This window comes from Doryrhamphus excisus, chromosome 11 (assembly GCF_030265055.1).
Source record: "Doryrhamphus excisus isolate RoL2022-K1 chromosome 11, RoL_Dexc_1.0, whole genome shotgun sequence".
NCBI lineage: Eukaryota > Metazoa > Chordata > Actinopteri > Syngnathiformes > Syngnathidae > Doryrhamphus > Doryrhamphus excisus.
The window spans coordinates 21,150,752-21,178,305 of NC_080476.1; the positions used below are offsets into that span (position 1 = coordinate 21,150,752).

General features: G+C 40.7%; 4 protein-coding genes across 4 annotated transcripts; 3 read left to right on the forward strand and 1 right to left on the reverse strand.

The window, feature by feature from the left end:
* Positions 1-208: 208 nt before the first annotated feature.
* LOC131137919 (interleukin-17 receptor A-like) lies at positions 209-21,034 on the reverse strand. The gene is made up of 10 exons (XM_058086339.1): positions 20,968-21,034; positions 20,337-20,464; positions 20,109-20,202; positions 16,773-16,876; positions 4,839-4,897; positions 4,734-4,755; positions 4,512-4,655; positions 1,926-2,044; positions 1,732-1,852; positions 209-752 (listed from the first exon to the last, which is right to left on the reverse strand). The coding sequence occupies exons 3-10, from the start codon at positions 20,138-20,140 to the stop codon at positions 460-462; spliced, it is 894 nt and encodes a 297-aa protein (XP_057942322.1). The 5' UTR covers positions 20,141-20,202; positions 20,337-20,464; positions 20,968-21,034; the 3' UTR covers positions 209-459.
* On the forward strand, positions 11,728-15,029 carry LOC131137923 (troponin I, slow skeletal muscle-like). Its single transcript, XM_058086343.1, has 5 exons — positions 11,728-12,791; positions 13,270-13,401; positions 13,473-13,562; positions 14,598-14,768; positions 14,835-15,029. The coding sequence occupies exons 1-5, from the start codon at positions 12,720-12,722 to the stop codon at positions 14,919-14,921; spliced, it is 552 nt and encodes a 183-aa protein (XP_057942326.1). The 5' UTR covers positions 11,728-12,719; the 3' UTR covers positions 14,922-15,029.
* Positions 18,330-20,663, forward strand: LOC131137926 (troponin I, slow skeletal muscle-like). Its single transcript, XM_058086347.1, has 5 exons — positions 18,330-18,380; positions 18,458-18,589; positions 19,251-19,340; positions 20,052-20,225; positions 20,319-20,663. Exons 2-5 carry the CDS (start codon positions 18,464-18,466, stop codon positions 20,403-20,405), a joined length of 477 nt encoding a protein of 158 aa, XP_057942330.1. The 5' UTR covers positions 18,330-18,380; positions 18,458-18,463; the 3' UTR covers positions 20,406-20,663.
* A 127-nt stretch (positions 21,035-21,161) lies between the features above and the next one.
* bpgm (2,3-bisphosphoglycerate mutase) lies at positions 21,162-27,471 on the forward strand. Its single transcript, XM_058086341.1, has 3 exons — positions 21,162-21,322; positions 22,047-22,663; positions 25,320-27,471. The coding sequence occupies exons 2-3, from the start codon at positions 22,063-22,065 to the stop codon at positions 25,493-25,495; spliced, it is 777 nt and encodes a 258-aa protein (XP_057942324.1). The 5' UTR covers positions 21,162-21,322; positions 22,047-22,062; the 3' UTR covers positions 25,496-27,471.
* Positions 27,472-27,554: the final 83 nt, after the last annotated feature.

The window sequence follows — 27,554 nt, forward strand, 5'->3', positions numbered from 1 at the left end:
AAACTCATAATATTATGAGGGAATCTAATAAAGTTGTAATTTTTGGAAAATTAGTTCCGGGAAAAATGATAATATTAAGGGAACAAAATCTAAATATGAGAATACATTCATAATTATAAAAACAAAACTTACAAGAAGAAAGTGGAAAAAAAAAGAGCTTTAATTTTTCTAGAATGAACTAGAAAAAATATCATTTTAGTCTAGCAAAGGTCTGGCAAAGTTGAAATATTCAAAAAAAGCCATGGAATTATGAGAAGTAAACAAAATGAAGCTGCTTTTTTTCTTTTTGGGGGGCCAAAAAGTTTGAGAAGCTGTTATAATATTATGGAAATAAAACGGGAAAAGAAAGAAGTTGATATTATGGTCTTTTTTCAGCTATATGACATGAAATATATCATAAATATAGAAGTTGTTAGCATATCTGCTGCGCATGCGTTGCTTTCCAAAATATCAAAACATTTAGGGTTTGACACACGGATGACCTACCCTGGGAACGTTCTGGGATAAATGGACGCCCCGGTTCTCGATGGAGACTTGGTACAGGTCAGAGTACACGTCGGCCCGAAATCCCACCACAACAGACAAAAGGTGACGTTTCCCAACCAACAACACGGGAGTCACCTCAGGGTGCCAAAGACTACCTGAACAAAGAACGCAAACACGGAAGAATGCGGAAGTGGTCTGACGGGAGGAAAAAAAAGTACCGTTTTCCAAGCACATCTGGGAGCTTCGGATCGTCTTGTCGTTGCATCCTGGCCATGAGAGCAAATATCACAAGATGAGATGTTTTCACTTCATCATTCATCTGGAATTGCCGGGCGCGGGCACGGCGACGGGATGTGCTCGGTGGATTTGGCCATTTTCATGAGCGGCGCAGTCCGGCGCACCCACGCCTCCATCCCTCCCACCGGCGCAAGTAGCAAAGAACTGAATGTAATCTTAACCAATTCAATGAGTGCTTCTCACTGCATTGAAATGGTCAGGGCCCACCGGACTGCGCATCAGAGGCCACCATGCGCGTCGCCATGTGGACCACCTCTGTTCCTGACAGTCAGATTAAAAACAGGAACAGACCCCTAAATAAATGGCTGGCTGCCCCCCCCCCCCTTATAAAAAATTAGAAGTGAAAACATGACAGCTCCACTCTGCGTGTGTCAGACACACGGTTGCTGGTTGCATTGAAATGTGCCTGACACTGTGAGGTTTTGGTGACGTGTGTGCACTGTGCGCCTCTCAGCCAATTTACCACTAGGCAAGCTGCGCTTCAAGCTGCGCTTCAAGCTGCGCTTCAAGCTGCGCTTCAAGCTGCGCTTCAAGCTGCGCTTCAAGCTGCGCTTCAAGCTGCGCTTCAAGCTGCGCTTCAAGCTGCGCTTCAAGCTGCGCTTCAAGCTGCGCTTCAAGCTGCGCCTCAAGCTGCGCCTCAAGCTGCGCCTCAAGCTGCGCCTCAAGCTGCGCCTCAAGCTGCGCTTCGCCTGCACCAAGAATACATCAGGTCCGAGCCAGCCATCTTTCAGGGCACCTTTGGCGCGTTGTTTTGTTTTCACGAAATTTTCACTGCGATGAGCTGAAAATGTGGACGCCTACGCCGGTGCACCTCCAGGGCCATCGAGGCGCAGCCCAGTCTACCAAATTGGCGCCACAAAATTAGGGCCCACAGTGCGTAGTCTTTGCCAGGAAATATTGTCAGGCATGCTTTGGGGGCACCGCATCCATCTAGTGGTAATAACTCACCCGGGACGGTGACTTGCTTGGTGATCCTGTAATCCCCGACGTCGGGTTCCGGCAAGTTAAAAGCCGACATCATGTATGAATGTCCCGCCTCCACCACGACCCCGGCCAATGAAAATGTCCACTAGGCAGCAAGCAAAAAATCAAATGGGGGGCTGTGGTGGCTCGCTTCGGGTGAACAGGGTTTGAATCTTTACCTTGCTGGAGTCGAACCCGAGCTGCTGGCTGACGCTGTAGGTGAAGTACACACACACACTTTGCTTTGTACTTGTGTCCACGATGCGCAACTCCGACCCCTGGAGTGTCAGTATACTTGCTGGGAAAACATATTAGGAATGCTGATGCCTCATGGAACAATTGCCCTCCTGAATGGAAGTTCATGGATTCCAGAGCTGACCGCAATCGTTGCCATGCTATCCCGATGCTAACGCTTCGCTCACTGGATGGACATTTTCCCCAAATGAACCAAGGAATAAATATCAAGGCGGGCTAGCAAGAGCTGCCTGTTAGACGACTGCTAGCAGGTTAGCATAGTAGAGCGCGGTCGACAGCAGCTCCCGGGTGCGTGTTTACTTCCTGTGTTCTCTGCTTGTTACTGAAGCCATCAAAGCGCACCATGAGTCCGTGCTTGTACAGTCGCAGTCTACGCTGGTCTCTACGTGTCAGTCTATTTTAGATTATTTACGTCTTATTTTATCTTACTATGTCTGCTAAATTGGGTTATTGGAGTGTAAAGGTGACTATAGGGGTGTTATTTCATGTATAGAGGGCTCTAATCATGGTAAAAAACTACATTTAGGAAGTGGCAAACATGTTTTCTTTGTGTCTTATGTCTAACTTTCTCTTATTATGTCTACTATATTGACTAACAGAAGTATAAAGGTGACTATAGGGGTGTTATTTCATGTATAGAGGGCTCTAATCATGGTAAAAAACTACATTTAGGAAGTGGCAAACATGTTTTCTTTGTGTCTTATGTCTAACTTTCTCTTATTATGTCTACTATATTGACTAACAGAAGTATAAAGGTGAATATAGGGGTGTTATTTCATGTATAGAGGGCTCTAATCATGGTAGAAAACTACATTTAGGAAGTGGCAAACATGTTTTCTTTGTGTCTTATGTCTAACTTTCTCTTATTATGTCTACTATATTGACTAACAGAAGTATAAAGGTGAATATAGGGGTGTTATTTCATGTCTAGAAGGCTCTAATAATGTGGGAGGTGGTAAACATGTTTTTTATGTCTTATGTCAAATTTTCTCTTATTGTATTTATTGTGCAATGACAATAAAGAAAGTCTATGTCTATATTCCCAAAGTGTGGGCCGCGGCCCCCTGCTGGGCCGTGGTGGTACTGCAGGTGGGCCATGAGACGTCATTAAAAATATGATTAATTTTTGCAAATATTATTTTTAAAATGATTATATTATATTATAAAATATTGTAAAACATTTATTGCACGATTTAAAAAATAGGTATTTATAGGCCCAAGTAATAACCTATTGAGTGTTATTGACCTGTCCCAATATTTTAGGACCCTTATACAGTCATCATGCCAGGGGTCATTAACGGAGGAGCACGTATGTACATGTATGTAGTCTGTAGTGGCGGGAAATATGGAGCTCACTTGAGAAAAAAAAGTTGAGAATTAATTCTGTCTTGTGTGTACACCACAGATTAAAAGTTTCGGAATCTTTATAATAATAATATTTTTTATTATTATTATAATTATTATACCAATACTATAATAATTTTTATTATTATTATAATTATTGTACCAATAATATAATAATTATAATTATTATAATTATTATTATCAGAGCACTTCACTTATAAAAAATGTCCGCTGCCCACCTTTGTCCTATAAACAGTACATTTCAGAGCACTTCACTTATAAAATAATAATATTATTATTATTCTATTTATATATATTATAACTTCACTTATAATAATAATAATAATAATTATTATTATTATAAGTTTAAAGAAGTTTAAAGCTGCCCACCTTTGTCCTATAAACAGTACATTTCAGAGCACTTCACTTATTAAAAAAAATAAAAATTATTATAAGTGAAGTGCTCTGAAATGTACTGTTTATAAAAAGTAAATAAATAAATAATTATTATTATTCTTATAATAATAATAATTATTATTATTAAAAGTAATAATTATTATAATAATAATAATTATTATTATTATAAGTGAAGTGCTCTGAAATGTACCGTTTATAGGACAAAAATAATAATAATAATAATTATTATTATTATTATTATAAGTGAAGTACTTTGAAATGTACTGTTTACAGGACAAAATTAATAATAATAATAATAATAATTAATATAACAATTCTAATAATAATAGTAATAATTAATTATTATTATTAATAATAATATTTTTTATAAGTGCAGTACTTTGAAATGTACTGTTTACAGGACAAAATTATTATTATTAATAATAATAATAAATATAATAATTCTAATAATTATTATTATTATTATTATTAATTAATTATTATTATTAATAATAATTATTATTAATTAATTATTATTAATAATAATTATTATTATTATTATAAGTGAAGTACTCTGAAAGGTACTGTTTGTAGGACAAAGGTGGTCAGCGGACATTTTTTCCTATTTCCAAGCGGACCCTGAGTTGGTCAAGTTTAGGAACCCCAACTCTAACCCAATACTGAATCCTACTTTGTGGGAATTGAGTCATTGGGGTCGGGTCTGGAACTAATGACCCGTCCCAAACGGGGGGGCTGATGTCGCGACTCACCATCCGACCTTAAGGTCCACGTCACGTTCATAACGGGAACAGGTCGACGGTTGACCAGACGCACCCCCAAATACTCTGAACCCCACTCGGGGCCGGTGGGGGCACGCTGTCTGGGTACCAGCGCGTGTCTGACTGAGCAGTTATCTGATGCAGGATATAAAATACATGTTGATTAATCAGATTAATCAGAATAACTGTGCAGGCTTTACAAGGTTCACTCACTCTTTTGGCAGCTGTCAAGCCCCTGGGAAAAAGCGTGGGAAAGGAAGTTTGAGGGCCCCAGCAAACAATATCAACAACATCACAAAGCGTGCGTCTCGTCCTCACCGCCTGGTCGCAGTCCGGTCTTTGGTTTAGGATGCCAAGAAAAGACGAAGGTGCAAGTCCTGTTGTGAAAAAGAACCACACAAGAGTGGCATAGATGGCTGCCATGTTTGTCGTGCGGAGAGAGAGTCCTCATCTGTTTTCTTCGCGCTGAGCTAATGATGTTATCACGCGCTTAACCGGAAAGAAGGCTTTTATCACTTTCCACTGCAGTGACAGGAAACATTGCTCAAGAGCTCTACGATACTGACCCCACGTTTCTGTTTGAGGGAAAAAAACTACCTTCGTAGATACACTAGTACATACAGCGGCTCCTACATTAGCCACTTTGTCTTTTGTTGTGCTACGTTTGTGCTGTTGTCTTCAGTTATAATGCACATTTGTGCTGAATTACTTTTTGACTTATTACATAGTTATTACAGCGTTATTACAGTTTATTACATAGGTCAACCAAAGGTCACCCAGCCCCCCCAACATGCTATTCATTGAACCAAAGTAGTGTCATCTTTTGTGCTCCGTTTGTGCAGTTGCAATGAACGTTTCTTTCTGTGTTTGTTTTTGATGTATTACATAATTACTACAGTGTTATTATAGTTTATTACATAGGTCAACCAACCTATTACATAACCGGCCCCCCAACATGCTCCCAATTGAACCAAAGTCGTGTCATTTTTTGTGCTCCGTTTGTGCTCCGTTTGTGCAGTTGTCTTCAGTTATAATGGACATTTGTGCTGAATTACTTTTTGACTTATTACATAGTTATTACAGCGTTATTACAGTTTATTACATAGGTCAACCAAAGGTCACCCAGCCCCCCCAACATGCTATTCATTGAACCAAAGTAGTGTCATTTTTTGTGCTCCGTTTGTGCAGTTGCAATGAACATTTCTTTCTGTGTTTGTTTTTGATGTATTACATAGTTACTACAGTGTTATTATAGTTTATTACATAGGTCAACCAACCTATTACATAACCGGCCCCCCAACATGCTCCCAATTGAACCAAAGTCGTGTCATTTTTTGTGCTCCGTTTGTGCAGTTGTCTTCAGTTATAATGGACATTTGTGCTGAATTACTTTTTGACTTATTACATAGTTATTACAGCGTTATTACAGTTTATTACATAGGTCAACCAAAGGTCACCCAGCCCCCCCAACATGCTATTCATTGAACCAAAGTAGTGTCATCTTTTGTGCTCCGTTTGTGCAGTTGCAATGAACATTTCTTTCTGTGTTTGTTTTTGATCTATTACATAATTACTACAGTGTTATTACAGTTTATTACATAGGTCAACCAGAGGTCACCCAGCCCCCCCAACATGCTATTCATTGAACCAAAGTAGTGTCATTTTTTGTGCTCCGTTTGTGCAGTTGCAATGAACATTTCTTTCTGTGTTTGTTTTTGATGTATCACATAATTACTACAGTGTTATTATAGTTTATTACATAGGTCAACCAACCTATTACATAACCGGCCCCCCAACATGCTCCCAATTGAACCAAAGTCGTGTCATTTTTTGTGCTCCGTTTGTGCTCCGTTTGTGCAGTTGTCTTCAGTTATAATGCACATTTGTGCTGAATTACTTTTTGACTTATTACATAGTTATTACAGCGTTATTACAGTTTATTACATAGGTCAACCAAAGGTCACCCAGCCCCCCCAACATGCTATTCATTGAACCAAAGTAGTGTCATCTTTTGTGCTCCGTTTGTGCTCCGTTTGTGCAGTTGCAATGAACGTTTCTTTCTGTGTTTGTTTTTGATGTATTACATAATTACTACAGTGTTATTATAGTTTATTACATAGGTCAACCAAAGGTCACCCAGCCCCCCGAACATGCTATTCATTGAACCAAAGTAGTGTCATCTTTTGTGCTCCGTTTGTGCTCCGTTTGTGCAGTTGCAATGAACGTTTCTTTCTGTGTTTGTTTTTGATGTATTACATAATTACTACAGTGTTATTATAGTTTATTACATAGGTCAACCAACCTATTACATAACCGGCCCCCCAACATGCTCCCAATTGAACCAAAGTCGTGTCATTTTTTGTGCTCCGTTTGTGCTCCGTTTGTGCAGTTGTCTTCAGTTATAATGGACATTTGTGCTGAATTACTTTTTGGCTTATTACATAGTTATTACAGCGTTATTACAGTTTATTACATAGGTCAACCAAAGGTCACCCAGCCCCCCCAACATGCTATTCATTGAACCAAAGTAGTGTCATTTTTTGTGCTCCGTTTGTGCAGTTGCAATGAACATTTCTTTCTGTGTTTGTTTTTGATGTATTACATAGTTACTACAGTGTTATTATAGTTTATTACATAGGTCAACCAACCTATTACATAACCGGCCCCCCAACATGCTCCCAATTGAACCAAAGTCGTGTCATTTTTTGTGCTCCGTTTGTGCAGTTGTCTTCAGTTATAATGGACATTTGTGCTGAATTACTTTTTGACTTATTACATAGTTATTACAGCGTTATTACAGTTTATTACATAGGTCAACCAAAGGTCACCCAGCCCCCCCAACATGCTATTCATTGAACCAAAGTAGTGTCATCTTTTGTGCTCCGTTTGTGCAGTTGCAATGAACATTTCTTTCTGTGTTTGTTTTTGATCTATTACATAATTACTACAGTGTTATTACAGTTTATTACATAGGTCAACCAGAGGTCACCCAGCCCCCCCAACATGCTATTCATTGAACCAAAGTAGTGTCATTTTTTGTGCTCCGTTTGTGCAGTTGCAATGAACATTTCTTTCTGTGTTTGTTTTTGATGTATCACATAATTACTACAGTGTTATTATAGTTTATTACATAGGTCAACCAACCTATTACATAACCGGCCCCCCAACATGCTCCCAATTGAACCAAAGTCGTGTCATTTTTTGTGCTCCGTTTGTGCTCCGTTTGTGCAGTTGTCTTCAGTTATAATGCACATTTGTGCTGAATTACTTTTTGACTTATTACATAGTTATTACAGCGTTATTACAGTTTATTACATAGGTCAACCAAAGGTCACCCAGCCCCCCCAACATGCTATTCATTGAACCAAAGTAGTGTCATCTTTTGTGCTCCGTTTGTGCTCCGTTTGTGCAGTTGCAATGAACGTTTCTTTCTGTGTTTGTTTTTGATGTATTACATAATTACTACAGTGTTATTATAGTTTATTACATAGGTCAACCAAAGGTCACCCAGCCCCCCGAACATGCTATTCATTGAACCAAAGTAGTGTCATCTTTTGTGCTCCGTTTGTGCTCCGTTTGTGCAGTTGCAATGAACGTTTCTTTCTGTGTTTGTTTTTGATGTATTACATAATTACTACAGTGTTATTATAGTTTATTACATAGGTCAACCAACCTATTACATAACCGGCCCCCCAACATGCTCCCAATTGAACCAAAGTCGTGTCATTTTTTGTGCTCCGTTTGTGCTCCGTTTGTGCAGTTGTCTTCAGTTATAATGGACATTTGTGCTGAATTACTTTTTGGCTTATTACATAGTTATTACAGCGTTATTACAGTTTATTACATAGGTCAACCAAAGGTCACCCAGCCCCCCCAACATGCTATTCATTGAACCAAAGTAGTGTCATCTTTTGTGCTCCGTTTGTGCTCCGTTTGTGCAGTTGCAATGAACATTTCTTTCTGTGTTTGTTTTTGATCTATTACATAATTACTACAGTGTTATTACAGTTTATTACATAGGTCAACCAAAGGTCACCCAGCCCCCCCAACATGCTATTCATTGAACCAAAGTAGTGTCATCTTTTGTGCTCCGTTTGTGCAGTTGCAATGAACATTTCTTTCTGTGTTTGTTTTTGATGTATTACATAATTACTACAGTGTTATTATAGTTTATTACATAGGTCAACCAACCTATTACATAACTGGCCCCCCAACATGCTCCCAATTGAACCAAAGTCGTGTCATTTTTTGTGCTCCGTTTGTGCTCCGTTTGTGCAGTTGTCTTCAGTTATAATGGACATTTGTGCTGAATTACTTTTTGACTTATTACATAGTTATTACAGCGTTATTACAGTTTATTACATAGGTCAACCAAAGGTCACCCAGCCCCCCCAACATGCTATTCATTGAACCAAAGTAGTGTCATCTTTTGTGCTCCGTTTGTGCAGTTGCAATGAACATTTCTTTCTGTGTTTGTTTTTGATGTATCACATAATTACTACAGTGTTATTATAGTTTATTACATAGGTCAACCAACCTATTACATAACCGGCCCCCCAACATGCTCCCAATTGAACCAAAGTCGTGTCATTTTTTGTGCTCCGTTTGTGCAGTTGTCTTCAGTTATAATGGACATTTGTGCTGAATTACTTTTTGACTTATTACATAGTTATTACAGCGTTATTACAGTTTATTACATAGGTCAACCAAAGGTCACCCATCAATCGGCACTGGAATTGCTAAGGAAAGTTTTTTTTTGATCCAAACTAAATTTCAAGGCTGGACGGACGAAAAACTGGCAATACGGAATTATTCCAACAAGTTCCTGGTCTACAGCCACCGCCTCCAGTTCCACCCAGTGGTGGGGCAAGGGTCCTTGGGGGCTCAAAGCACAGAATTCACAGGGTCCCCCGCCACCCCATCAGTGCACATCGAAACATTTGTGGGAAAAAGCCATCGATGAGGGCTTCTCAAAGTGAGAGTCCTTGTAAGCCTGTTAAGAACTCATCATAGCTTAGCTGTTAGCTTTGTTAGCTTTTTAGTCCCTATGGCGTCTGTGACAAGTCAGTCACAAGTCAGCCTTCTCTTGTTCTCTCTTTTCCTCCAGGTCAACCTAAAAGTGGGAATCTTGTAACGGGATGCCATGATTGACAGCGGCTGTTGTTGTCATGTGGAGCGTCACGCCGTGTTCTGCCAAACGCCCGCACCGCCGGCGTGATGGGCGCACCTGGTCGTGCGTCAGAGGTGACGACTGAGGCGCCACTTAGCGCTTTGGAGGAACATATAAGGTGCGCCCTTGCGCTGCGGTACAGTGACACGCTTTGGGGGCAAATCAAAATCGGTTCCATTGTGATGCACCAGTCATCGGGTGGGGGCGGGGGCGGGGTATATTTGCAGGAAGACCTAAATGTACCACAGCCATGACGTCTGTGTTTGACTGCGCTGCTTGAGCTGAAGGGTAAGTTATGAATATTTATTCAGATATTTAACAGCTTTCTAGATATTACAGAATCTGCACCTACTCCAGCTGGATTTCTTTGGATTTGGTGGTTGGTCACATTGCTTAGAACAGGGGTCGGCAACCTTTACTATGAAAAGAGCCATTTTACCCAATGCCCACTGAACAAAAATAGCCTGGAGCCGCAAAGCATATAGTATGTTTAAAACAACATTGGAGGGAATTTGGGGGTATCAAAGTAGTTCAGATAAGAAAAGACGAGTTGGAGTACTCTTGCTAGTATTGGAGATACACTTACATACATAAATGTATGTGTAAACTACTGTAAACTTACCTGATTTGTTTACTCTGCCGCAAAAGAGTTCCCATGCCGCTGTTTTTAAATGATTTCCAATTTATTTATTAGAATTGTCAAATAAGTATTACTTATTTTCCTTCATGTACTGAACTGAATAGCAGTCAGAACTCACTCAGGATGCATTCATGGTCTCAGACAAAGTTGGATTTTTTTAAAACTCATTACAAAAGACATGCATTTTCCCCATTCAGGTGTTAAAATATTCAAGCATTGCAAAGGGAGCCACAACAAAGACGCTGAAGAGCCACATGCGGCTCTGGAGCCGCGGGTTGCTGACCCCTGGCTTAGAAGGACGTCCGGTTTGTGTCGCTAGCTGCGAACCCAACTTTATAGGAGTTGATCAACTCTATAGGAGTCGATAATAAACGGCGATTTATCTTTCAACATACAGCTATATGTGTTGGAACCCGAATCCGATCCAGGATTAGAGACTGGACAGTCCCAAGTTTCTCCAGAAAATAGTGTTCTTCAAGATGCCTCTCAATGGTAAGTAGCTTTAGCATTGTAGCATGTGTCATTTTTTGGCGGTACTACCAGTGCTTTAAAAACTAATAAGGTTAGAGACGCTAATTGCGGTGGGAAAAGGCTACTAGCAACCCCGCTCCCTGTATGCACGCGCTATAATGCTACACAGGGACACGGTCACGGTCGACTAGTAATGGAGGCAGGGAGGGCTTTCAATGATGGCGTTCTCTAAAAGCATCACGGCCATCGCACAGCAGCTGTCTGGCTGCAGGGCACCATGTTTTCAAATATAGCACACCCCTCTGTAACAATAGGGAGCATTATCTCATCCTGGAAGGACACAGGAAGAAGAACATGTAGTGTAGGAAAGAATGGGAATGGTTTTATTTCATTTGAACATGCATCAGATTCCAATTGAGTGCATCCCATAATCAGTTCCCAGTTCCACATGTCCAAAAGGAGTAGGAAGAAGCAAAGCTTATTAAATCCTACCCCTCCATCTGGTACTTTTACAATCACTAACTCTTACATTTGTTCACTTCCTGCTTTCATAATATAATTTAAGTTAATTTTTTTAATGAAAAAAATATTTTTTTTAAAGATTTTTTTTTCATTTTTAATTTTTTTTATTTAAAAAAATGTTTTTTCATTTTTTTGTCCCGTATGGAAGTACTCTGTGATATGAGCATCCAATGCCATAATGGGTACCATAGTGTTATATCAGCAAGTTGAAGTATTTGTGATTTTACAAATAAGGAGTTAGTATGTTCTCTGTAGGCGGCATTATGAATTATCCTTACTGACCTTTTTTGCAGTACATTTAGCCAGTAAGATTGCTTTTATAGTTATTAGCCCATATTTCCACACAATAAGTAAGATATGGTAACTTGTGTATTTGTTTTCCACAGAAATGTCTGAAGGGTAAGTATTGTTACTTTGATTTGTGCATTTAATTTTATCAGTAAAAAAAAAAATCTGATTGGTTTTGTCTTGTTTCCTGTCACATTTTCACAAAGACCGGTGAGTACAACAAAGAACTCTCTGACAATACTTCCATGAATGTAGTGTGAAGTTGCAATTTCTGCGTGTGAATGCTAAGAGATGCCGTAACCAATGGCCCCCACTGGGGTGGCATGGCTATGCAAGCTAGGTTTCTTTATTTTCTAACACCTGGTTACACTGACGTCCTTATATGGGTATGCCCGGGGACTCGCTCGATAGGCCTAAACCCGCTCTGCTTCGCTTTGGTCGAAAGATTTGACCGTTAGCACAGAGCATGGAGCAGGACATGTGAGGGAACGCTACCTTGCCTAAAGAGGCAAGCATCAGGCAGAAGTGGTTGGAGTTCCTGATTCGCTGTCAATGGCATTTCACAACACCATAATAGGTCCCCTTTAAAGTGATAATTCAACAATTTGTATTCATTTATCATTTTTTGGAACTGGAAACGACAGAAGAAAGTGGGCAAAATACACACGATTTGAACTCAAAACAATCCCCGGCGAATGTACAATGTCCCTTGGTGACTGGGGGCAGTGTAGTGATGACAATTATCTGATTGGATGTAGTAAGCCATTAGGCACTCGCAACTTCCTGTGGCCCCATGGCGGCTTCTTTAGCATTTGCACTCAATGAAAAAATGCACGCTTCATGAGTTAGCAAGGCTTTGTTAGGGCTCGCTTTAGTTAGAATGCAAATGCAATATTGTGCAATAACCGGGGCAAAACCTTGACAAAAGTGTTCGTGGGTATCCGAATCGATACTAAAACTGGCGGTTTGTTATGTGCAATATTGTCAGGTTGGCACCATCCGTGAGTTAGACAAGTTCTCGTTTCCATGCCTCCGTTCCGGTTTGTAGACTCTATCCAAAAATAATAATAATAATAATAATAATAATAATAATGCTTGTCTGTCGGCAATGACGCATCAATTGTTTTCTGTTTCACAGAGAAAAGCCAATTATTCCGCTTCACGGCGACTGCACTTGAAGGTGAGTCAAGCACCAACCAGTCATGATGTGCTATATATATCACTATATTGACACGCACTATGGTACACATTATGGCATTGGATGCTCATATCACAGAGTACTTTGGTACGTGATAAAAAATTATTAAATTAAATTTAAAAAATGAAACAAAAAAAACCTTAAACTATATTAGGAAAGCAGGAAGTGAACAAATGTAAGAGTTAGTGATTGTAAAAGTACCATTTAATAAGCTTTGCTTCTTCCTACTCCTTTTGGACATGTGGAACTGGGAACTGATTATGGGATGCACTCAATTGGAATCTGATGCATGTTCAAATGAAATTAAACCGTTACCAAGTTTCCAGACTACAGACTTCCCTCCCAAAATACGTGAATTTAGGCAAAGTAGGAAGTTGTCGTGGTAGTTGGGGCATAGAAAACCTTTGATGACTTTCTGTATCCAAATAATGCCGCACTTGGATGTCTTCTTCCATTGAAGTCCATGTTGCTGAGAAAGGCAGCTTCAATGCTTACGGATGAGGGCGAAGCAAAAAAAGTGGAGAAAGAAAGAGTCATCCGTGAATGTTTCCCTTCACCGGAGATCTCAGACCTGTCAGTTCAAGACCTCAAGGTACCAAGACCACAAAGTCCACATTGGTACCATGCAGGCATTGGTACCAATGGGCTCTGCTACTTTGGCAGGAACTGTGCCGAGAGATACATGGGAAGATCGATGTGGCTGATGAAGCTCGATACGATATGGAAATGAAGGTGGCCAAGAGTGAAAATGAGGTACAGGAAATCTCTCATCTTTAAAAAAGTCAAAGCACAGCACCCCTGTGGAGAGAGACTCCATGGCCCAAAGCAGGGATAAGCGACCTTTAGTACCAGGAGGTCCATTTGAGGCAGTTCAAACTAATATTTTTCCAATTTTTCAAATATGACAAAAAGGTTCCCTGCCTCTGCTCCAGCATATTTCCCATATTTGGGAAAACTTTGCTGAAAAAGACAAGCTAGTATACTCAAAGTTTTATCATCATTAGATGAATGGCCAATGACTTCTGGACAACTGGTTCCTGTTTGTGCCCTGAAAAGATGGGGACACGTTTTTCAACCAACCTTGCTCAAATGGTTCACAGTAAGGGTGGGGAAAAGAATCGATATTAATTGATACATCCATGCGCATGCGAGCGAATCGACTCATTTACAGGGTATGGATGCAATTGACGGGTGAAATCTAGATTCATCGCGATGCGTTTGTGGGTGTCGGTAAAATCCGATGCAAGCATTTTGTATTGAATACGGATGGAAGCCGTGAGGCACATACAACTACTAGTAAAACAGCATGGCTGTTCGTAGCGTCTATATTTAACCCCCCCACTGCAACGTTTAAATGGGATGTTTGGAAACACTACGGATTCTCAAAGAACGACAAAACGTCCGTCATTTGTTTTCCACTTTCTGCTCCCCACTACTGTATTAGCCTAGCTGCTAGTGCATTCATATTAGCAGTATGTTTTTTTTTACAGCAGTAATTATTGTTGAATTGTTTTACTCCACCACTGAAGCACTGCTATTGGAATTGCATAGCCCACGTCAAAGTTGTTTTTGAAAAGTTGTTGCTGTTTTAAGATGGCAAAAAGAATGATCAAGAAGTGGTGCATAGTAAAAATAGACAAACAGATGCCGATCATCTCCGGTTGAGCTTAAGGCCCGTTGCTAACGTGCTAACATTTTACAGATTGCGGCTTCCCCATTTGACCAGCTGCGGTCGTCACGGTTCTAGCGACAAAGTGATCGGTTGCATTGTTCCATTGTTCCATTCAGATCGTATCGCTGCGACAGAAGATCGTGGAGCTGAAGGGGATCAAGCGCCCCGGCTTAAAAAGGGTGAAGAAAAGTACAGATGACATGCTGGGTGCTTACTCCGACACGTCCAAACTGATGAAAGCCGATTTCAAAGCCAACCTGAAGACCGTCAAGAAGGAGGAAGAAAAAGTAATGCTGATGCTCATTGATAAGTCGTGATGATGTCGTATTTCACCTCCTCTTTGTCTTCTCCAGCGGGAAGAAGTGACTGACTGGCGCAAGAACGTGGAGGCCATGTCCGGAATGGAGGGCAGGAAGAAGCTGTTTGACGCCGGCCAATAAGAAAAGAGTTAGCGAGTTCCACGGGTTGAGACTTCAAATACAGTTACAAACACAATTCCAACCTGATTGGAATCAAACTGTACAAATAGAAAGAAAAGAAGGATCAGAACAAGGATTAAATGTTTTTTAAGCATATTTGGTCATGGTTTCGTATCGTTAAGAACATGCATACAGGCTGCATTGGGATGCATCATATGATACAACCCTCTCTGTTCCACAGCATCTGCTAAGCTAATACAGTTCTTTGGGCATTTCCAAATGAAATAGCATGACGTGTATAGCTTGGCTTTTTGGCAGAAAACCGACATGTTGATATTGTCCAGCTCTACCGATGTCAGCTGGTATAGATTTGTGTAATGACATATCAGAAGGGCGGCACGGCGCCCGAGTGGTTAGCACGCAGACCTCACAGCTAGGAGACCAGGGTTCAATTCCACCTTCGGCCATCTCTGTGTGGAAATACTCCGGTTTCCTCCCACATTCCAAAAACATGCTAGGTTAATTAGCCACTCCAAATTGTCCATAGGTATGAATGTGAGTGTGAATGGTTGTTTGTCTATATGTGCCCTGGGATTGGCTGGCCACCAGTCCTCTTGCCCCAAGACAGCTGGGGTAGGCTCCAGCACCCCTCGTGAGGATAAGCGGTAGAAAATGAATGAATGAATGAATGTTGTATCAGATTTTATGATTGTGAAAATCTCTTGAAACTGATGTGGACCGATATCCCACTTTTAGGCTGATATCGGTCTGATACCGGTACTGATAATTATCAGCCTTATCAGCCTTACCTATCCCAGCTGTCTTGGGGCGAGAGGCGGGGTCCACCCTGGACTGGTCACCAGCCAATCCCAGGGCACATAGAGACAAACAACCATTCACACTCACATTCATACCTATGGACAATTTGGAGTGGCTAATTAACCTAGCATGTTTTTGGAATGTGGGAGGAAACCGGAGTACCCGGAGAAAACCCACGCATGCACGGGGAGAACATGCAAACTCCACACAGAGATGGCCGAGGGTGGAATTGAACCCTGGTCTCCTAGCCGTGAGGTCTGCACGCTAACCATTCGGGCCTGAAATGGTTTTCCAACAGTCTTAGCACTTGTTGGCCCCTTTGCCTTCACTCTGCGGTCCAGCTCATTATTTACTATTTTATTTATTATATTATATGATATTATTTATTTATTTACTATTTATTATCATTATTTGAATTTATTGAATTTTTCATTATTCATACCTATGGACAATTTGGAGTGGCTAATTAACCTAGCATGCACATAACAATGACAAATCAGAGCATGTTGGGGGGCTGACCTGTAATAACTCAAAAATGAAAAATTGTTGAAAAATCGTTTAAAAAAATTGTGAAATTACAACTTTTTTCTCTTAAAGGGGACCCTTTGTATTGAGCTGTGGACTCCTATAGAGCAGCTACACACAATTACCAACATCTTTCAGAATCTGCACCTATTCCAGATGGATTTCCTTGGATTTCGGAAAGGGTCTGTTTTCATTTTAAAAGCTACTGCTTTTTTATTTATGTTGGTATATTCTTTTTCGGGAAATCTAACACGGCAAGTATCCTGTCTTCTCATTGGTCAGTCAATCAAACTCCAACCGACTCCTCTGGACAAAATTCTTTTCTTTTCTTTGACATTGTGCATAGTGTAACTAGTGGTTATTTTTGGGGCTATTTATAAACACATTCTCTTTATGTTTCAATGAAATGGTATATTATAAATGTAAATATAACAATTAAATAGCCAGTCAAATACCGACGAATGAATAAAGAGAAAAACATTGAATAGCATTTCAACCAGAATTCGTAGCGAGGTGTGTGCATCTTACCAGACTTTTTATCCTCAGCCGTCAGCCACAGCAGCACCCGGTGGTTGCTTCCACGCTGGGACTCCATGATTCTGATTCTGGACTGTGGTATTGTATGAGGAAGTCTGGAGTGACAGAGAAGTATGTCGAAGTGGTGCAGGACATGGATGAGGACTGGAAGACAGGGGGAAGATGTGTTGGAGGTGGGACTGCATCAGGGATCAGCTCTGAGCCCCTTCCTGTTTGCTATGGTGATGGACAGGCTGACAGACGAGCTTAGACAAGAATCTCCATGGACTATGATGTTTGCAGATGACATTGGGATTTGTAGGGAACAGGTGGAGGACATGCTGGAAGAGTGGAGGTTTGCCCTGGAAAGGAGAGGAATGAAGATTAGCCGCAGCACGACGGAGTATATGTGTGGGAATGAGAGGGACCCTCACATTCAAAATGAATGAATGAATGCCCATTCATGATGGAGCACTTCAATTCCTAGCCACTAGGTGGCACTAAAGCTCCTTTCAGCCATCCAATTACTCCTGAAGGAGACCGGCGGCGCTTAAGAAAGCATCACAGGTGGACATTTTCACACGTCCAGCCCAGAATGGCGAGAACAGAGGGTCTATTTTGGAGAGCCACTCACAGGGAGGCTGGAATCTATATATCCACCCTTGTTTGTTGTGTCTCTCTCATCTGTGGAAAAGGAGCCTGCCAGCATTTTGTTGCGTATTGTGGAAGGTAAGATGAAAATGAATGATTCTTTTCCATACTTTGTTTTATGGTTCTTCTTTTAGATACATTTTGTCAGAGGGTCGACCGTGACTAGGGCGCGTGTTCGACCTCCGGACAAAGTCAGCCATGTTTTTAGATGTTCTTGTGCTTTCTCCCGTCACAGAAGAAGTCAAAGAGCTGAAAGCATGTCTGACGCGTGAGTCTAATTATAATTAATTATGTTTCATTGTAACTCTGCTCAAATGTCAGAAATGTAACAAACATGCTTGTTGTCTCCCAATGTCACCTTCGTGTTCCACACTCAGGTCTTCGGTGAGTACCCTTTACTGCCAAAATTAAAACTTTGTGTCACAAATTAATGGTAATGGTAATGGTAATGGTAATGGTAATGGTTTGATTTCATTTGAACATGCATCATGCATCACAATTGAGTGCATCCCATAATCAGTTCCCAGTTCCACATATCCAAAAGGAGTAGGAAGAAGCAAAGCTTATTAAATCCTACCCCTCCATCTGGTACTTTTACAATCACTAACTCTTACATTTGTTCACTTCCTGCTTTCCTAATATAGTTTTTTTTAATAATTAAATTAAATTAAATTTAAAGAGAAGTATTGGATGACATTTTTAGCTAATTGCTTATTTTTAACCTTATGCATTATTTTAGCTGTTTGAAGATGAACTATATCAGCAAGTTGAAGTATTTGTCATTTTACAAATAAGGAGTTAGTATGTTCTCTGTAGGCGGCATTATGAATTATCCTTACTACTAAATTGATCCAAAGGTTGCTAAGTGAAGTTTTGCAACTTCCAAGAAATTGATGACGTGACTATTCATCTATACACGTTCTTCCCCAGAGGCCAAAAATCTCTGCATCTCGCAGACTGTTTCTGAAGGTAATATTTATACAATTATATAAAGCGGTCATCGGGCTGGACTGACATCTGCGTCCAATATGACATCTGTCCATCAGACCAAAATGATCAAGAAGGCCATGGTGATGCTGGAGAACGACAAGCAAATAAGAAGGGATGAGCGAGAGAGAACCCTGTCTGAGAGAGTCCCTGCATTGGAGATGTCTGGCATGTCAGCGCAAGATCTGCAGGTATGAGGAACTGAAAATATTTCCACTCGTGTTTCGCTGGGCCAAAACAATACACCCCCCAAAAACCTTTATGCCACTGGAATGATGATCTATTGAGAAACTGCAATATCTCAATAACTAAAGATTTCAAGGATGTTGTCTTTGGTTTTTGTTCATTCATTCCGCACAAAATCTGAGGCAACTTTTCCCATAAGGAATAACGTCAATCCAATTATTCAGTTCCAGACATTCAAAATATTAACAAGAAAGAGAATCATTTGTTTTACCTGCATAAAATAATGCCTAATAACATGACGTTTACCTCTACTGAATACTCTCGTTGGTGAAGACAGCATAGAGTAGAAGCCTTCTTTGTACTTTGCAATGACTTCTTTCTTCAATTCAATCTTGTTTCTCAACTCTTTGATTAAATTGCTTGACAATTAGATACTAGTATACACCAGTAGGGCCACCAGATACTAGTATACACCAGTAGGGCCACCAGATGCTAGTATACACCAGTAGGGCCACCAGATACTAGTATACACCAGTAGGGCCACCAGATACTAGTATACACCAGTAGGGCCACCAGATAATAGTACACACCAGTAGGGCCACCAGATACTAGTATACACCAGCCGGGCCACCATAACAGAAAGATGCGTTACTATTACGTCTACAGAATCTTTGCAAAGAGCTCCACCAGAAGATCGATGTTGTGGACGAGGAACGTTATGACATCGCTTCAAAGGTGGCCAAAAGCGACATTGAGGTATGTTGTGTTGCAGTTTTTAAAAATTCACTTGTATTGCTCAACCTGGAGACTATATACGTAAGTGTGCTGCTGGGAAAACATTTATATCAATAAAGCTTTATGCTTTTTGAATATTCCGTGCCAATGTCGTGACAAGTCTTAATTGCTTATTTTTAGCCTTATGCATTATTTTAGCTGTTTGAAGATGAACCATATCAGCAAGTTGAAGTATTTGTCATTTTACAAATAAGGAGTTAGTATGTTCTCTGTAGGCGGCATTATGAATTATCCTTACTGGCCTTTTTTGCAGTACATTTAGCCAGTGAAGATTGCTTTTATAGTTATTATGCCATATTTCCACACAATAAGTAAGATATGGTAGAAGCAGAGAGCAATAAAGAGTGTGGAGTGATTTCTGATTGAGAACAAATTTAGCTTTGTTCAATACTGAAATATTTCTGTCCACCTTATGTTGTATATTTGTAATATGAGGTTTCCAGCTCATATTTTCATCTATTGTGATCCCCAGAAATGTATTTTCCTTCACCCTTTCAATGTCTACACCGTCTATTTGTATTTGCTGGTGCGTGTCCTTTCTGCTGTTAGCACACAGCATGATTTTAGTTTTATTTAGGTTACTTAGGTTCAAGGACAATCTATTATCATCAAAGCATCTTTTTAGCGTGACCACTTCTTCTCTGACCAACAATTATTAAATGTGAATAAAAGGTGCGCGACCTGTCTCAGAAGATCTATGAGCTGAAGGGTAAGATGAAGAGGCCCAACCTGAAGAGAGTGAGGGTGTCTGCAGACGCCATGCTGGGTGCACTGCTGGGCTCCAAGGTAAAGGAGTCCGTGGACTTCAAAGCCAACCTGAAGACTGTGAAGAAGGAGGAGGAGAAGGTCAGGAAGTTGTTTTGTTTTTCCAACGACGGACTCCTCAGACAAGCCATCGGTCAAATTCAAACGATATGATTGAATGATGTCTCATTGCAGAAAGAGGAAGTGACTGACTGGCGTAAGAACGTGGACGCCATGTCGGGTATGGAGGGCAGGAAGAAGCTGTTTGACGCCGGCCAGTAGACTCTTGGGTTTAACGTCTCGGCCAATACATTTGCAGATCGACATGATGAGTCAGAGGACTATCGTTAAAATGATAAAGAACAGATACATTCATGTATAACCATTTTCAATGGGAGGCATCCATTATGACACGCTATAGCTACATAGGGTACAATACAGTAGGGTAACATTTGAATATTGTCATATAAGATGTCCAGTCAAGTAGTTACACATGCAACACACATCTAAGTACAATATTTACGAGTCCTGCCTATGATAAAAAAGGTAAATATCAGTGTCTGTGTCAGTCTTTATTCCTTGTATATCTTGTATCCGCTCTACTTCAAGAAAGGCTACAGTTAACATGGTAGACATTATAACACGTTATTACTACCACAAACCCAATGATAAACATCAGGCAATACGTCATTATTACCAAAATTATGTATTGCTGTTTTAGAAAGTATCCTAGTACTTGGCAGTAAAAACATACACTTTATAGCATCGGCTTTTTAAAAAATGTTTAAACTCCCCACAGCCCCTCCCCCCAAATAATCTTACTAATTACAGGGTAAACTGATACCATTTGATCATATTTACGTCCCAAACGGCCGTGGCAGCCAACGACACACACCTTAACACTCTAAAACTCGTAAATTAATCACCAAAAATGTACTTTTACCGGACAATTCACAGTACCCGCTCTTTTCTCATCTTCTCCGTTGGTGAACCTGCCCCGGGTTTCCAGTTCTTCTCCATATATGGGCAGACGTCAGCATAGGCACCGCCCATGTGCCCAAGAACGTCCATTCCGATTGGCGGCCCAAAGCTGTCAATCATCATCAATCTCAAAGACGCCTTCATGGCCGGCCAAATATTGTCAACATTACAAACGACCGTTGCAGTAACATTCCGACCGGCTTTAAAACCCACGCAAGGTGAGTTCCAATCCACTCTTAAAGCAGCATTTTGATGTTCGCTGTAAAGCTTCTGGCGTCCATTAATGTTTACTAAACGGTGTCTTTTACGTCGCGGGGGCGAGCGAGAGCAGCTATGTTGATGGTGTTAATCAATGGGAACGGAAGAAAACGGGAGAAAATGACCATGCAACCTGATGATATGAGGTTATAACATATTTTCTAACGCGCGATGCTAATTGTAGCAACACTGTGGTGTTCGTTTCCTCACCGCCTGAGCTAACCTTCAACCTTTAGCTTGAACTCTCCCCCAAGGGGTCCTCACTATTCCCATAGAAAATGTCTATCAATGTTCAAATCAAATCAACTTTATTTGTAGAGCACCTTTTTCTGCAAGGACATGAAACAAGTGCTTTACACAATTAAAAACAATTACCACAATGAAAAAGAAAACAATTACAAAGAAAGCCCCTCCATACTAGACACACACACACACACAGTAGGGAGACATGGCATGTTCTATCATGTCACATGATACATTTGTCATGCTTTTGGTGGGTGCGTGTAAATAAGATTGCCGTCTTCCCACTCCTGTGTGTGTGTGTGTGTGTGTGTGTGTGTATTTACATGATTTTCTGTGTATCTGCCGGAGTACCCGGAGAAAACCCACGCAAACACGGGGAGAACATGCAAACTCCAGTTGTATACACGTGTAAACGTGTTTGGTTTTGTTGTTCATGTGCAGGTTTGTGGTGCAGCAGATGTCCGTGCACAAACTGTTCCTGCTGAGGCATGGCGAGGGGGCGTGGAACCGGGAGAACCGTTTTTGCAGCTGGGTGGATCAGAAGCTGAGCGAGGATGGCGTAAAGGAGGCCCGGGACTGCGGCGGGCTCCTGAAGGAACTGGGCTACAAGTTCGACATGGTCTTCACCTCCATTCTCAGCCGCTCCATCCAGACGGCCTGGCTGGTTCTGGAGGCCATGGGCCAGGAGTGGGTGCCCGTGGTGAAGTCATGGAGGCTCAACGAGCGCCACTACGGCGCACTGATAGGCTTGAACCGGGCGGAAATGGCCCTCCAGCACGGCGAGGAGAAAGTGAAGTTATGGAGAAGGAGCTATGACATCACTCCGCCGCTTATAGAAGAAGCGCACCCGTACTTCCACGAAATCTACAGCGATCGCAGGTACACCACGTGCGACGTGGACAAGGAGAAGCTGCCCCGTGCCGAGAGCTTGAAGGAGGTTCTGGACAGGCTGCTCCCTTACTGGTACAGCACGGTGGTGCCAGAGATCCAGAAAGGCAGGACCGTGCTCATTTCTGCCCATGGAAACAGCTGCAGGGCCCTGCTCAAACACCTGGAAGGTACACCGCACACGTTTAAACGTTCAGGACTCGCTCTGGTGCCATTGGGCCAACAGCAGCCTGTCCCATGATGGCGGCTGAAGCAGAAATGGCAGCTTGAACCCGTCCAAAAAGGCCAGCTAGTTTATGTTACACTTGCCCGCATTGACCTTTCATCATACTGGATCTGGTTTGCTTTACACGTCATTCATGCACACACGCAAAAGACCTGCCTCCAACCTGCCCCCAAAGCCCCATATGGCCTTGGTGTTCACACCATGACTTTCCTTCTACATGCACAGGAAGTTCTAGCTGTATTAGCCGTGTTGTTGGCCATTTTTCTGGGGGTTTTTGGTGCCTTTTGACTTCAGACAATGAGTAAGCAAAAAAACATATATTTTTATTATTAGTAGTAGTAGTATTCATTCATTCATTTTCTACCGCTTATCCTCACGAGGGTGCTGGAGCCTATCCCAGCTGTCGTGGGGCGAGAGGCGGGGTACACCCTGGACTGGTGGCCAGCCAATCACAGGGCACATATAGACAAACAACCATTCACATCAACCACTGACACTCACAGAAAATATATATATATTATTATTTTTTTATAATAATTAAAAAATATATATATATATATTATTGTTTTTTATAATAATTAAAAAAATATATATATTATTATTTTTTTTATAATAATTAAAATATATATATATATTATTATTTTTTATAATAATTAAAAAATATATATATATATTATTTTTTTTTATTCATTCATTCATTTTCTACCGCTTTTTCCTCACGAGGGTCGCGGGGGGTGCTGGAGCCTATCCCAGCTGTCTTCGGGCGAGAGGCGGGGTACACCCTGGACTGGTGGCCAGCCAATCACAGGGCACATATAGACAAACAACCATTCACATCAACCACTGACACTCACAAAAAATATATATATATTATTATTTTTTTATAATAATTAAAAAAATATATATATATATTATTTTTTTATAATAATTAAAAAAAATATATATATATATATATTATTTTTTTATAATAATAAAAAAAATATATATATATATTATTATTTTTTTATAATAATTAAAAAATATATATATATATTATTATTTTTTTATAATAATTAAAATATATATATATTATTATTTTTTTATAATAATTAAAAAAAAATATATATATATATAAATATATATATATATATATATATATATATATACTAGGGTTAGGTGATAAATTTTATGTGCCGGTATAGATTCCTCTAATGATGATAAAATGACTTAATAGTATATTTTTACCATGTTGTCTTTCACGGCTTTAATATATAAGGAAGGTTTTCCAGTGCCCGATGATGACGTTCCGTTTCTAAGTGGAAAAACTACAAGAAGCACGTTTATTTTTGGACGTTGCTCGTATTAGCCGTAAATAAACATTCTCCACACACGGACCATACTTAGCCGTTTGCCTCATGTGTGCGTTAACAAAAGTGTGTTGCATGGGTGACTACATCTTCCTTCATCGCAAGCACAGCCATTAGTTTGTTGAAGATTTAGTAGCAATGCGACCCTCGTGAGGAAAAAGCGGTAGAAAATGAATGAATGTGTGCAGAGGCTGACATCCCATTAGAAACATTTGCCAGATTGTTACCGATAAATACATTCATTTTCTACCGCTTATCCTCACAAGGGGTTGAGGAGGGGGTGCTGGAGTGAGAGGCGGGGTACACCCTGGACTGGTGGCCAGCCAATCACAGGGCACATATAGACAAACAACCATTCACACTCACATTCATACCTATGGACAATTAGGAGTGGCCAATTAACCTAGCATGCATGATTTAGGACACTTAAATCAAAATGTAACTTAAGTACGAAATACAAAAAAGTAAAAAATCAGTTATTTGCACCATATCTCTCTTGAGAGGCAGAGAGTTTTCGATATCGGTATGAAAAAAAAAAACATATTGTGCATCTCTATTATGCTGTAGCCTCAGACTTTTGCACGAAAATTAACAAAATTATAAATATAATATAATAAATAGTTATATAATATACTAAATATTACATTAAATTATGACATTAATTTAAAAATTAATATAATTAATAATAATTAACCTAGCATGTTTTTTTTCGTCCCCAATAAAGAAATAAAATAGACAAGTGACTCAGCTGAATAAAAATGTTATATAGTCGCCGTATTGTGATACATGCCAACAATATTGTGATCGATGCTAAGGTCCATCCGGTACCTGTCAGCTGTTTCAGGAGTTCCACAAGCCATCCATGCTCGATAGACCTCCCTTCTTCAGCTTCACGGCAGCCCCGACCTCTGGTGTCCCACCACGGGGTTGGTGGTTTGCCGCCAGGACTAGCGCCAACCACCTTGCAACCGCCTCGATAACTACTCTAATTTTATGTTTGACCAAGAGCATTAGTTCTTCATTAGTTCCTCCTAGTTTTATTTAGGTTACTTAGGTTCAAGGACAATCTATTATCATCAAAGCATCTTTTTAGTGGGACCATTTCTTCATTTTGATGTTGTTTTAAGCATGCATATTACGATTAAATCCGGGTGCTCGAGGCAATTGCCTGTGTTTAGCTAACTAAAAGCATCCCTGTGCGCTTAATACCGATTTTACTAATACGGTATTCCTCTCTCCATACGATGACACCAGGAATATCGGATGAGGATATCGCCGGCGTGACGTTGCCCACAGGGATTCCCTTGCTGCTGGAGCTGGACAAAGAGCTGCGGCCCGTGAAGGCTGGCCAGCTGCTGGGAGACCAGGAGAAGATCCGAGTAGCCGTTGAAAAGGTGGAGGATCAGGGAAGAGCCAAAGCCACCACCTGAAATGCATGGAAGATCTTTCAGATGTATCCTAATGTCAGGTTACTGGTACTGTTAGTCTGACCTGCTACCGTGTCACTGCATTACTTTATGCATACATCCAGCCATTTTATATACCGCTTATCCTCACCAGGGCCACGGCATGCTGGAGCCTATCCCAGCTGTCTTGGGGCGAGAGGCGGGGTCCACCCCGGACTGGTGGCCAGCCAATCCCAGGGCCATGTACTTTATTATTCAGTACTTTAAGTACATCCTTTATTCCGGCTGCACGGCGCTCCAGTGGTTAGCACGCAGACCTCACAGCTGGGAGACCTGAGTTCAATCCCACCCTCGGGCCATCTCTGTGTGGAGTTTACATGTTCTCCCCGTGCATGCACCCGTGGCTTCTCTCCGGGTACTCTGGTTTCCTCCCCCATTCCAAAAACATGCTAGGTTAATTAGCCACTCCAAATTGTCCATAGGTATGAATGTGAGTGTGAATGGTTGTTTGTCTATATGTGCCCTGGGATTGGCTGGCCACCAGTCCAGGGTGTACCCCGCCTCTAGCTGGGATAGGCTTTAGCACCCCCCCGCAACTCTCATGAGGAAAAGCGGTAGAAAATGAATGAAGAGAAGTAAAAAAAATACATGTATTTATTTATTTATTTATATAATAAAGTATAATTTGAGAAGTAAAAAAAAAACACAGCAAAAGTGGAAAAGCAGCAGTAATTTAACATGTTTAATGTCAAAATATAAAGAGAAAAAAAAAAGGACTTCAACAAGAAAAAGTCATACCGTATTTTCCGCACTTAAAAGTTTTTAATTTTGTCCAAAATCAAAGATGCGCCTTTTAACGTGGTGCGTTCCAAAATATAAATATGTAAACCGTAATACTACGCCGACAGTAAAAGCCCTGTCCTGTCTCTCCTGTGAAAGCCAAGCGCTTGCTAGCATGCTAGGAGGATTAACAAAACACAAAGTGACGTTGCACCGGCGACCACGGTCTACCTAACGACAACAGACATGAAACCGCCATGTTTGATGGCCAAATTGACGTGAACGCCGACAGGAAGTCCTGGGAGAGTTACGCAAGTTGAATGGATCATCTAACGACGACAGACTCCTACAATGATTGGACGGAAGCCGCCATGTTTGATGGTGAAATTGAGGTGAACGTGGATGAATCGCCGGGCTAAGGTACCCGCTAGCATTGTATTGTCTGAGTGTTGTTGTTGTTAAATAGTAGAATAAAGTTCAACTAAACTCACTTTTTGTGTGACTTCGTGTTGAACACTCCGCCTCAGGCGTTCTTTGGTACTTCAAGCATATGTTGAAGTACTAATACTAAGTATTCTCTATCGCTCAGTCTGGCCGATAACTGACTTTATCTCCAAGGCCTCTAACATGTATTGTCCCTCTGATGTACTCTTTCCTGATCCTATCCATCCTGGTCACTCCCAATGACAACCTCAGCATCCTCGTCCACTCTATCACTCTATCTCTATCTGTCTATCTATCATAGTATAGTATAGTATAGTATAGTATAGTATAGTATAGTATAGTATAGTATAGTATAGTATAAACGCCTAGGTAGGAAGTTGAAAACTGAGAGCATCCAGAGGAGTCGGTTGGAGTTTGATTGACTGACCAATGAGAAGACAGGATTCTTGCCGTGTTAGATTTCCCGAAAAAGAATATACCAACATAAATAAAAAAGCAGTAGCTTTTAAAATGAAAACAGACCCTTTCCGAAATCCAAGGAAATCCATCTGGAATAGGTGCAGATTCTGAAAGATCTAGAAAGCTTTCTGTGCTGGTAATTGTGTGTAGCTGCTCTATAGGAGTCCACAGCTCAATACAAAGGGTCCCCTTTAAGAGAAAAAAGTTGTAATTTCATAATTTTTTTAAAACAATTTTTCGTTTTTGAGTTATTACAGGTCAGCTACCCCCCCCCCCCCCCAAAAAAAATGTGCATGCTAGGTTAATTAGCCACTCCAAATTGTCCATAGGTATGAATGTGAGTGTGAATGGTTGTTTGTCTATATGTGCCCTGTGATTGGCTGGCCACCAGTCCAGGGTG

Excerpts from the sequence above, each read along its gene's own strand:
- bpgm (XM_058086341.1), top strand. The coding sequence starts at position 22,063 with ATGTCCGTGCACAAACTGTTCCTGCTGAGGCATGGCGAGGGGGCGTGG. Across the intron at positions 22,664-25,319 it reads CCTGCTCAAACACCTGGAAG|GAATATCGGATGAGGATATC; the intron begins GTACACCGCACA and ends CGATGACACCAG.
- LOC131137919 (XM_058086339.1), bottom strand. The coding sequence starts at position 20,140 with ATGGCGTCTGCAGACACCCTCACTCTCTTCAG. Across the intron at positions 2,045-4,511 it reads GTGGACCTTAAGGTCGGATG|CAAGTATACTGACACTCCAG; the intron begins GTGAGTCGCGAC and ends ATGTTTTCCCAG. Across the intron at positions 1,853-1,925 it reads TCGGGTTCGACTCCAGCAAG|TGGACATTTTCATTGGCCGG; the intron begins GTAAAGATTCAA and ends CTTGCTGCCTAG.
- LOC131137926 (XM_058086347.1), top strand. The coding sequence starts at position 18,464 with ATGATCAAGAAGGCCATGGTGATGCTGGAGAACGACAAGCAAATAAGA. Across the intron at positions 18,590-19,250 it reads TGTCAGCGCAAGATCTGCAG|AATCTTTGCAAAGAGCTCCA; the intron begins GTATGAGGAACT and ends TTACGTCTACAG. Across the intron at positions 20,226-20,318 it reads TGAAGAAGGAGGAGGAGAAG|AAAGAGGAAGTGACTGACTG; the intron begins GTCAGGAAGTTG and ends GTCTCATTGCAG.
- LOC131137923 (XM_058086343.1), top strand. The coding sequence starts at position 12,720 with ATGACGCATCAATTGTTTTCTGTTTCACAGAGAAAAGCCAATTATTCC. Across the intron at positions 13,402-13,472 it reads TGTCAGTTCAAGACCTCAAG|GAACTGTGCCGAGAGATACA; the intron begins GTACCAAGACCA and ends CTACTTTGGCAG. Across the intron at positions 13,563-14,597 it reads TGGCCAAGAGTGAAAATGAG|ATCGTATCGCTGCGACAGAA; the intron begins GTACAGGAAATC and ends TGTTCCATTCAG.